The sequence below is a fragment of the Lontra canadensis genome, unplaced genomic scaffold (assembly GCF_010015895.1).
Source record: "Lontra canadensis isolate GAN:19392208 unplaced genomic scaffold, GSC_riverotter_1.0 scaffold27, whole genome shotgun sequence".
Taxonomy (NCBI): Eukaryota; Metazoa; Chordata; class Mammalia; order Carnivora; family Mustelidae; genus Lontra; species Lontra canadensis.
In genome coordinates this window covers 17,673,349-17,685,744 of record NW_022631021.1, presented here as the reverse complement: position 1 = coordinate 17,685,744, position 12,396 = coordinate 17,673,349, and the positions used below count along the sequence as shown (strand labels likewise).

The 12,396-nt window shown below is 35.7% G+C and overlaps 1 protein-coding gene across 1 annotated transcript in view; it reads left to right on the top strand.

The window, feature by feature from the left end:
* TINAG (tubulointerstitial nephritis antigen) overlaps positions 1-478 on the top strand; it is a 90,723-nt gene extending 90,245 nt beyond the window's left edge. The window contains exon 11 of the mRNA XM_032864509.1: positions 31-478. Coding sequence (XP_032720400.1) covers positions 31-165 — 135 coding nt within the window. The 3' untranslated portion in view covers positions 166-478. The remainder of the gene's footprint in view (positions 1-30) is intronic.
* Positions 479-12,396: the final 11,918 nt, after the last annotated feature.

Genomic DNA, 12,396 nt, shown 5'->3' with positions numbered 1-12,396 from the left:
TTTTCTTATTTTCTTTTTTTTTCCCTACAGATTGCTGCCAATTCCTGGGGAAAGTCATGGGGAGAGAATGGCTATTTCAGGATTCTTCGAGGAGTAAATGAATCTGACATTGAAAAGTTGATTATCGCAGCTTGGGGCCATCTGACAAGTTCAGATGAACCATAACACATCATTAAATTTCCATAAGGCCATGCATTTAAGTAACCCCTTAAATTGAAATTAAGCAATGTGAGGTTCTCTGTGACAGTGGAATCTTTGCCTCTTCACCTTGTTATTATAATGTGACTGTTTTCTTGTTTCACCCCAGGCTCCATGCTTCTGCTTCCTTTATATCACTGAGCATATAAAAACACTAAAAGAGGACAGCAGAACAGCTAAATGCCTTTAAAGTTCTCTGGTTGTCTTTCTTTTTCTTTCATAATAATGTCCTTTTTGACTTTGATAGTTCACAAAAAGTGTGACAGCACTTGTCTTAAAAGTTCATGACATTCTTTTGTAGAAATGAGGCACTTTCTTTCTTTAACCAATGAGTATTTCAGACAAAATACAGAAACAAAAACAACAAGCAAATAACAGAACAATGGCAACCCCAATTTACCATCTTCATGATTTTTTCAAAGAATGTTGTCTTAATTCATGTCTTGCTTTTGATTTGCCAAAAACAGTAGAAATAGATATTAATTTTTCTCTCAATGAGCTAACATTTGTTTCTTTTCATTTGTCTTAATCTAACTTGCAATCTGAACTCAAAAGGAAAGTAACTCTCCACAAGAAATAACTATTTGTTATGGTAGTTTACTCTTTGTACTGTGTAATGGCCTGTGCTGTAAAGAAGATGGTGTCTGGGAGGGAAAATTTCCCACCACCTTTCTTGGTTCTTTTGCCCAGTCTAATAATTATATTAACATATTTACAGGAGAAAAACAAATATTTAATATATTTTTAATATATTTATTAAAATATATTTATATATTTATTAAAATATATTTATATATTTTAATATATTTTCTATGGGTACAGGTGCCCCATAGAAAAAATGAGACTCAAACAAAGGACTGAAACAGGCATCTTTTATAAGTCCTAGACAAAGGAACAATAAATTTGTGAAGAACTGACAAGACAAAGAAACCCAGGTTTGGGTACTAATAGGTGAGAAAGTAAGCAGAGTTTGTTTACATAGCTTTCTCAGCCCTGAATACCCTATCTCTGATGCTAAAGATATCTATCTTCTGGTTCTGGGAGGGTACTTTTCTTTCTTTCTTTTTTTTTTTTAAAGACTTTATTTATTTGACAGACAGATCACAATACGCAGAGCAGAGGCAGGCAGAGAGAGGGGGGGGAAGCAGGCTCCCTGCTGAGCAGAGAGCCTGATGCAGGGCTCGATCACAGGACCCTGAGATCATGACCTGAGCCAAAGGCAGAGGCTTAATCCACTAAGCCACCCAGGCACCCTGGAGGGTACTTTTCACACAGGAGATTCATTTCCTTTTTTCAGGGTTACAGAGAGGGTTGTCAGAGTATCATTGTACTGGCTATTCTCAAGTAACTTTAATTCAAAGTGATCAATATGTCAAAGTGGCATATGCTGGGGCAGCCTGCCCTGAACCCCATCACTGGTAAGTAATGGAAAAGTTTAGAGACTAACAAACAATGGAAGTACAGTCTTCACACACACACACACACACACACACACACACACACACACACACACACTACCCTTATTCTTTGGAATCCAGTACACTTTGTGTAAAGTCTATTAAAACCAGTTGCAAAGCTATATTTGGAAAGATAACATATTTACTCCACAAAACAGCCACCTGATGCTATGAGTCAGAAAGAATAAATAGACTTTTATCACAACCATTTCACAGTTCAGTACTTGAGATTCTAAAAAGTAAACTAAATTGGCACTAATTTGCATCTAATTTTTATTTTAGTTCTTTACAGTCAGAAAAACAAAAATAGCATCATTATAATTGTTGGGAAAGGATATAATCTTTTAATAATTCACTGACATCTTAAATGGCAAACTAACAAATGAAAAAGCAAAGCTGATCAGTAAGTGAACATGGCCGATTATAATTACAATGGTGGGATATCTGTGGCCTCCAATTTCTGGGCACCATGTCATCAGAATTTTCATTGTGGAACTTTTCTATGCTTTTGTGCCCAAAGGTGCCCTGATTAGATAAACCAGACAAGCTGAAAATGTAAGAAAGCTGAGCACAAAAAGGTGAGTGTAGCTGCAGTTCCTTTCTCCATTAATCGCTGCAACTTCATCAGAAGCAGCATCTTCTCACTTGGTTCTGCCCTAGATTATACCCACAGGGCTGATTCACCTTGACCAAAGTTCCCCCAGAGGACTGAGAAATTATTTGATTTTGTTCCAATGTGGACTCCCCTAGAAACAGCCTCTGAGATGAAGGTTTGAGTGCACACAGTTTGAGCAGTGAAGAGAACACTGAAGAGAGTGAGTAGTGATGTAGAGTCATTGAAGGCAGACAACAAAGGCTGCATTACGAAGCAAAGTGGTACCACAGGCAATGTTCATATCCCACTAGTGACAGTTCATATATTCCTCAGATAAATGTCACCCATGAAGGATGTGTGTTGGTTCAGGATTGCTCCAGAGGGCCATGAATTTCCTGTTGGTCTGGTCTGGCAGGTTGTAGTGTCAAGAAAAAACCCACAGGCAAAGAAAAGCAGGTTCTGGGAGTTGGATGTCAGGCTGATGTCCACTGAAATGGTACAGGTGAGGTGATGTGTCTCTGTCACAGATGTTAACATATTTTTAAAACATTCCTTAGATGCTAAAGACTGAGGAAATAATACATGATAATGCACTAAAATGGCAGACGACTAACCTCACTTTTAAAAGCACCTTTGATTGCTGCCTATGTTCTCCACTAGGATTTTGATGGATTCCTGCCTCACATTTAGGTTTTCATCCTCAAAATAAACATTTTGGGTTTATTTTTGTGTATGGTGTAAGAAAGTGGATTAGTTTAATTCTTCTGTATGTTGTTAATTTTCCCAACACCATTTGTTGAGGAGACAGTCTTTTTTTCCATTGGATATTCTTTTCTCCTTTGTCAAAGATTAGTTGATCATAGAGTTGAGGGTCCATTTCTGGGCTCTCTGTTCTGTTCTATTCTGTTGATCTGTGTATCTCTTTTAGTGCTAGTACCATACGATCTTGATGATTACAGCTTTGAAAAATAGCGTGAAGTCTGAAATTATGATGCCTCCAGCTTTGGTTTTCTTTTCAAAATTACTTTGGCTATTTGGGGTCTTTTCTGGTTCTATAGAAATTTTAGGATCGTTTGTTCTAGCTCTGTGAAAAATGCTGATGGTATTTTGATAGGGATCGCATTGAATGTGTAGATTGCTTTGGGTAGAACAGACATTTTAACAATATTTGCTCTTTCAAAAAAAATCCATGAGCATGAAAGTTTTTCCATTTCTTTGTGTCTTTCTCAATTTCTTTCATAAGTATTCTATAGTTTTCTGAGTACAGATCCTTAACCTCTTTGATTAGGTTTATTCCTAGGTGTCTTATGGTTTTTGGTGCAATTGTAAATGGGATCAATTTCTTGATTTCTTTTTCTTCTGTTTCAGTGTTAGTGTATAGAAATGCCACTGACTTCTTTGCATTGTTTTTGATACCCTACCATTTTGCTGAGTTCTTGTACTAGTTCTAGCAATTTTTGGGTGGAGTCTCTTGGATTTTCTACACAGAGTAACACATCCTCTGTGAAGAGTAAAAGTTTGATTTCTTCTTTGCCAATTTGGATGCCTTTTATTTTTTTGTTGTTATAGATTGCTGAGGGTAACTCTTCCAGTACTATGTTGGGCAATAGTGGTGAGTGGACATCCCTGTCATGTTCCTCCCTATCGAGGAAAAGCTCTCAGTTTTTCCCCACTGAGGGTGATATTCACTGTCAGTCTTTATGATGTTGAAGTATGTTCCAGGTATCTCTACTTTGTTGAGAGTTTTTATCAAGAAAGGATGCTATATTTTGTAAAATGCTTTTTCTGTATCTATTGAGATAATCATATGGTTCTTGTCCTTTCTCCTATTAGTATGGTGTATCACATTGATTGGTTTATGGATTTTGAATCACCTCTGCAGCCCTGGTGAATAATCCTTTTAGTGTACTGTTGGATCCTATTAGCTAGTATCTTAGTGATCATTTTTACCTCCATGTTCAAATGGTTCAAAGGGGCACATGAACCCCGATGTTTATAGGAATAATGTCCACGATAACCAAAATATGAAGAGAGTCTAAATGCCCATCAACAAATGAATGGATAAGGAAAATGTGATATTATATATATATAATCACTATTATATATATGCATAATATATATAATAGAATATTACTCAGCCATCGAAAAATGAAATCTTTACATTCGCAACAATGTGGATGGAACTAGAGCGTATTATGCTAAGCAAAATAAGTCAGTTAGAGAAAGACAAATACCATATGATTTCACTCCTATGTGGAATTTAAGAAACAAAACAGATTAACTTAGGGGAAGGTAAGAAAATTTAAATAAGAAAAACAGAGAGGGAAACAAACCATAAGAGACTTTTAACTTTAGGAAACAAACTGAGGGTTGCTGGAGGGGAGGTAAGTGGGGAATGAGGTAATTGGGTGATGTGCATTAAGGAGGGCACTTGATTTAATGAGCACTGGTGTATATGCAACTGATGAATCACTAAATTCTACTCCTGAAACTTATAATACAGTATATATTAACTAAATTGAACTTAAATAAAATAGAAAAAAGGAAAGAATAAAAACACATATAGGATTGAGTTGATAGACTCTTGTCATTTTTATGTGGATGGATAAAAGTTGTTGGAATTGATTTTTACACTGTGGTTTGTGAATCTAGAGTGCAGGCCTAGATTTTGTTGTTTTAAAATCTGCTACCTTTCGAAGGAACCTAACTGGTAAGGAAGCTAACCCCAGAGATGTGAAGAAAGAAAGAAGGAAAATGCCATAATTGTAAGCCCCATAAGAATACATATGATATGTTTGTCCAGTAATAAGACTACGACCAAAAAAAAAGACGAAGGTTAGTTGGGACAGAAGTATACTAATGAGACAAGGAAAATACTATTCTTGAGGTTTGTCAACACAGTGTCTTTCTTTGAATAATGTTGCTTCTCATTTTTACAACTTTATTTTTTCATTTTTTTAAAGAGAGAGAGATTGGGAACGCAAGCAAGTGGAGTGGGAGAGGGAGAGCAGGCTTCCTGATGCCAGGGCCCTCAGATCATGACCTGAGCCGAAGGTGGATGCTTAATGACTGAACCACCCAGGCACTCCCTCATTTTTACAACTTTGAAGAGCATGTTTGGCTATCTTTATTATCCAAAGTTCCTGAATCAACCTTTAGAAAATAGTGGTTGGCACATTCTTTCACCAGCTCTAGGAACTATTTGCAGAATTTATTGGATTGATGACTGGATGATTTCTCCTGCACTGTGGTTTTCTTGGCCCACAGGTATGCCCTACTCACCTCAGCTTGACTGAGCAATGAGAAAGACCACACAGTTGGTGCATATGTATTTAAAATTCTAGTCTTTTTGCATATATGGGGTCTTACTATTTTGTGTTAGGAGTATACAAGGGAAGGGACACCTGAATGGTTAGACATTTGACTTGTTGGTTGGTTAGACATTTGACTTGTGTTTTCAGTTCATCTCATGATCTCAGGGTCGTGAGATCGAGTTCCACATTGGGCTGTATGTTCAGGCAGAATTTGATTGAGGTTCTTTCCACCTCCCTTTGTCCCTTTCCTCTCTCTCTTTCTCTCTAAAGTAAATAAAATTTTAAAAAGAAGAAAAAAATATAGCAGAGATATGAGGTAAACATTGTCCATAACCCATCCAGGACAATGTATTCAGATTGGAAAATACCGCGAGCACCAAAACCTGGTTTTCTTACTGTCCAATCAGAAGTTTGTGCCATTTATATATATTTCATGGGTTCCAGTCTAAACTGGTTACTGTGTATGGTTTTTCCTTGGAAAAAGAGGAGATAGTCCCCATGAAGTACATTGAATTAAAGTTTTCCTCCTCTATTCAGTTGAATAATGCTTCTTTCTTCATGTGTCATTAGGAAATGTACTTCAGAAATAGTGGGGAAGATTTTGAAGATAGATCTCATGTCTTTCCCTGTTTTACTGTATTTGAATATTACCTTATTCTGTTGTAGACAATGACAAGTTTTCCCCCCAAGTTTCTAAAATGGATATTCACAAATTGTCTTAAAAATGCATAAAATGGAATTAAATTTGTTAGTTGGTATTCAACTGAAAAGAAGGGAAACCTCTCTAAGTGTCTCCAACAGAAGGAATATAGTGAAAAGAGTTGGTTGCATGGGTAATGGAGGAGCAGAGAAGGCAACAGGATGGTGAAGCATTCCAGGATGAGCAACAGTGGGAAGTCACCATCATACCGTGAAGGAACAAATTCAAGAGGTGCACTACTGGAATCTAGGGGCTGGTGCTTTCCTGGGAGTAACTAGAAACATGACTAGCCTGTGTGATGGAAGGGGGACTCATGAAAAAAACATTGTTTACCAGTTTGCCACGTGAGGCAGAGAGAAAGGGACATGAACACTGAGGTGTAAGCCTCCTTCATGCCTTCCAAACTATCATCAAGGGCTCTCATTGACTGATCCTGATGAAAGACAACTGATTTGGGAGGTTATGACATTAAGCTAGCAGGGTGAGTGCTCATCCTTTACCAGGTGCAGTGGAGAATAGGTTAAGGGCAAGAGATAAATAAGAAGATAAATATGGAAAATATGTTTTTGGTTCATCCCATATAAATACAGGAACTAAGATTACATAAGGGAACAGTTTCTCACTGATTGATTAGCTCATGGACTCAATTTCTTGGTTAATACATGGGTCCTAAGTACTACAATGCTTGGTCTTTCATGTCTTATAAACATGGCTTGTTACATGTCTTGTTAACCTCAACCTCTAGGGAATATATTCTATTCTATGTAGGGAAAAATTCTTTCCCATGTTCTTCACAGTAGTTTCTGGGGACTTTGTATGTTGCTTTGACATCATTGCCTATCAAAAGGATTATGATAATCTGAGCTCAAGACATTTATTTATCTTTGGGAAGGAGTTGATCCCATTTTCCAAAGGGGCGGGGGAAGGAGGGAAAAGTGAGTATCATCTCCCAAACTGCTGTTTTATGAAATGTTTCAAGAGAGAAAGGCATGAATCTGTCAGGTACCACGGTCTGAGAAAGGAAACTTTCTACAGGACACACATACATCCCTGCCCAGAAAAGTCAATGAAGGCAGAAAAGAAAAAAAAAAAAAATCCATCTAACGCTGTCAAGAATGGGTAATTGAATGAAGAGGAAAATATTCTCCATTTTCATCAATGAACAGTATTGTATCATTTTGCTAACATATCTTAAGGAACTAATTTAAAAGTCATTGACAGGTAAGTCCAATAGAGTGCAATGTCTCCTTAGACACCACCAGTAAGAGTCTCATTCTTTAGAAAAAGAGTGGCTGGCAATACATTTTCCTGTAACATCTGTCCCCTCTCTGTAAATACCACGCCTGTAAAAACAAGCTGTTTGATTCCATGTTTCTTCTGAGATTATAAGGGGAACAAGTATCTAATCCCATAGAATTTAAGATATATCTTGTATTATATCCATCATAGTAGAGATTCACAGTTCATAGACCACTAACAAAGCACTACCCAGATACAGTCCTTGTTCACCTTGGCCAGGCCTTCTTCAGCAGTGACCAATAAGTACAATTACTTACAGACTCTTTTCTCCTAAAAATCCCCATGAAATCACACATTATCCATTCAGTATTTATTATATCCCTACAAGGTGCTAGCTACTATGTGAGAGATTAGGTAGATTGAGGAGGACTCAAGATAGACAGTCCTGCCCTGTCTTATCTCACAAAGTACTCTTTTGTAAAAGGAATTTTGTCAGACACTGACCTAGATAGAGTTTCAAATAATAAGTTCCATAATCAGCTTTTAGTGAGAAGTTGGTATACCCTAACCTCTGAGTATTAATATAGTGGGAAACTTACCTTTGGCTACAAATCAGCTTTGGTGCCACTCTCAGAATGCAGCCTAGGCTGGATGTACCTTAGGTTTGAGCCAGTCTGAAATGTCTTATGACAGTGTGCTAGTATTTAGAGTCAAGGACTGTGGGGTATTAATACCACTAAACTATGTAAGAGATCTGTGCGTCATTGAATTGTGTTTTAAGGAAAGCCCAAGATTCCAGGGTCCTTACAGCAAAGATCTCCTAAATTTAACCAGCGAAGGACAAATGTTATCATCTGTGAGGTATACATCACAAGACGGTTGTGAATGTCCAACATTTGTACTCAGCCTCATTTGAAAATATGGTGCAGAACACTGAGTCAAATCAACTTAAGCCACAAAGGAATGACATTGGCCTATGAAATAGAGGTGATTAAGAGGGGGAGCTAGCTTTACACATGGTTGGTTCCAGGTGCTTAAATGATTCCATTTATATTCTGCCTTTCTCTCAAGGTCTCAGCTTTTACACCATATGGCTTCTTTCCAGGTACATTTTCTCTGTAGGACAGTGAGCTAGATGCTGAAAGCCCCATGTCAACAAATTATAGTCATTGAGACTCAGTTTCCAAATCTGTCAAGTGGAGTAATAAATACTTATAACCCTTGCTATGATGAGTAGTAATTGAGAGTATATGCAAAAATTCTTGTCATGGAGTAAGTTGTAAATAGATATCACCTATTATCGTCACCAATCTCATCATTATTTTTATGATCATTATGGTGGAAGGAATCTTACCATGGATCTAGAATACCAATAATTCCAACCTTCTGCTGTGTAAGTTATAGATGACTTCTGATTAATGACTAAGAGTCATCGTCTTTGTAGACTGCTCACTTTTTCTTTAGGTTAGTCAAATCTCACAAAGCTAAATTGCCCCCCCTTAATCATTCCTATTTTAAAGGTCAACATTAGTAGGTGACTGACTTTCTTTCTTTCTTTCTTTCTTTCTTTCTTTCTTTCTTTTAGATTTTATTTATTTATTTGAGGGAGAGAGAGAGTGAGAGAGAACATGAGAGCAGAGAAGGTCAGAGGGAGAAGCAGACTCTCCATGGAGCTGGGAGCCCAATGTGGGACTCCGGTATGATGACCTGAGACAAAGGCAGTAGCTCAATCAACTGAGACACCCAGGTGCCCTAGGTGACTTTCTTTTAATATATGTTACAATTGCTCTTACAACTGGGCCATAGTTTACAGTGTTTAGAACTTTGCATCAGGGATATTAAGTCTGTGGAAGTCCTTGACCTATAATTTTCTTTTGAATAAAAAACCTTAAATGTTAAATCTTCCAATTTCTAGAGCATATTTTCTATTTTCTAAGTTGATAATCATAAGGGCTTAGTAACATGATATGCAGGAAACTGTAAGCTGCTCTAAGGTAAAGACTATTCCTTATTTTTCAGTATTCCTATTAGCATTAGCAAACACAGTTTATATATATAAATATTTTCTAAATAAATTATTAAGTGAATGAATGTCAAAAACATCATTCTGAAACAAATCTGCTTTTGACTTATCACACCAGTGTGTCATTACTACTTTACTTCCTTGTATCCCCACTACAATATCATTTCCTAGAAGGCATGGAACATGCTTATGTGATGACTAGTCCTAGCATGGTGTCTGGCATAAATAATTTCTGTTGACAAGTTTTGAGGAAGCTTTGTTTTTAATTACAAAAATTATTAAAATTTTTCTGATTAGAAAGTATATAGCTTTCTTTTGGTAAGCCACAAATGATTTGCTAAACTCATTAAATATAGAAAAGCTTTTTGAGGGGCGCCTGGGTGGCTCAGTCGGTTAGGGCATCTGCCTTCAGCTCAGGTCATGATCCCAGGGTTCTGGGATCAAGCCCCGTGTTGGACGCTCTGCTCCGCGGGGAGCCTGCTTCCTCCTCTCTCTCTGTCTGCTTCTCTGCCTCGTTGTGATTTCTCTCTGTCAAATAAAATATTAAAAAAAAAAAGAAAAGCTTTTTGAACTCAGTGAAATTTAGTTCCTTATGAACTCAGTTTATTGAATTATTTGCCTGGTCTGGTTGCTTTCCTTATCCTGCCTTTTGGTGAACAGTGTTCTTTAAATTTCATGTAGCGAAATTATTCATTTCATGGTTAATGCTTTCTGTATCTTACTATCTATTTTTTTCTTGAGTCACTGTTTATATATATTTATATACTATATATGTAATTATATATCATGTAACTTATATAATTATGATATATTTGTATAAATAATAGATTTATATATTTCATATGATGAATATATGAATATAAATATGGATATACATAGATAAGTATAATATTATAACAAGCGACTCAAAAAGAAATATATAAGATGACACAGGAAGCCTTAACCATGAATGAATAAGTTTGCTACACTTTGCATGAAATTTAAAACATTGCTCATCAAAAGACAGGAAAAAAGAAAGTGGACAAGACAAATGAGGAAAAAATATTTGTAGCAAATATAAACAACAAATGTATATGTGTATACATATGTATATATGTGTATATGTATATCCATTTCATATGTTTTTGTATTATTGAAATATGTTTATCTTATTCTTACTATTAATATTTTAATCTTTTTGGATCTGCATTTATTTCTTACTTTTCTTCCTCATACTATTCATTCTTTAATTTATGCATTATTTTTCTTTCTTAAACAAGTTTATCAGAGACTTGTCTATTTCATTTTCCTTTTCAAAGGAAAAAATTTAGTTTAATTGTATTCTCTTCTGTATCTTTGTTTTCTGTTTAATTAATGACTAATCCCATCTTTATTATCTTCTTCCTAATTTATTTGCATTTATAAATTTTTTATAAAACATTTTTTCTATCTTCTTAAATCGGATTCTTAGTTTATTAATTTTGAGTTTTTCTTGTGTTCTAATTTAAGCATTTATGTACGGTGCTTTCTAAATGATGCCTCTTAGTATAATCATTGCTTCCTTTAGCTCTTTATAATTACTTGTTTAAAAAGAAAACACGTTTTCTAAATAGTCAAACTTGGAGAAAACTTGCATCAATGGCAGTTATATTTTATTTCTCATGTACCATCTTAGATCATCTCTATTCAATGAGTTTTTAAATACAATACAGGAATAATTAAACAGCATGATATGAACACAATGATTTGATAACCAGCTGCACTGTACTTTGTGTTTCAAGAAACACATTTTAGTCATTTAGGGTCTAATATATATTTGAAACTAGAAAATTCACAACAGGCTTGTTCACAGATGCACTTATCCATAAAAGTCATGTTTCAAGGGAGAACCATTTTCTGTGGCCTGGCTGTTACATCTTAGTTCTTTAATTTCAGGTGATAACTTTCTCTTTTTCAAGAAATGCAAGTCATAGGTCCTTCCTTCCTTAGCCCACTATTTTCTGATAGCAACAAAGAAAATAAAGTAGCAAGAAAGCCAGCCAAGATGTAAATGACTTAGGCTACAAAAATCAGTTTCAAATTTTGTGGTGTGTTCTGTCTCTCTTTAAGGTGTATTTTTTATTGTATATATTTATTTTTTAAAAGATTTTACTTATTTATTTGACAGAGAGGGAGAGATCGATCCAAGTAAGCAGAGAGGCAGGCAGAGAGTGGGGTGGGGGGAGGAGCAGGCTCCCTGCTGAGCAGAGGGTCCCACGTGGGGCTTGATACAGGACCCTGAGACCATGACCCGAGCTAAAGGCAGAGGCTTAATCCACTGAGCCACCTAGGCGCCCAGTATTTTTATTTTAATTTGATATGTTGAATTCCCAGGTAAGTTCTAGTAAAGAAAGAGATATTTGCTCAAAACAAGTAAGCTTTATTTTTATCACTGCAATTACCATTGATAATTGCCATTTGTATTCTTTTTAGCATTTAACCAACTCTATCTAAATTATACTTTTGATTCATGAATTAATATGGCATGAGATAGCATTCCTTGGAAATAAATATTATTTAAAATTGAAATAACTCCATAGTAAAAAAAATATCCATTTTGATTATTTGTCAGAGAATTTTATATTGACATGCATATGAACAGTACTTAAAAGGATTATACAATGATTAAGATGATGACATAGTTGAAGTAATAAGAATAACATTTTTTCTATCTTAATATAGTGTTGAAAGGCAACTAGGCCTCAGTCCTTTTTTTCAATATTATCAAGTAAAGTAGCTTTAAGACCTTTGGGAAGTTACAAACCTCTATTGTTTTATTTGTTCATGTTCAACCAAGTTAAATATGAATTCTACTAACATACTTTTGAGCTTTTGTTAAAGACTGAATGATG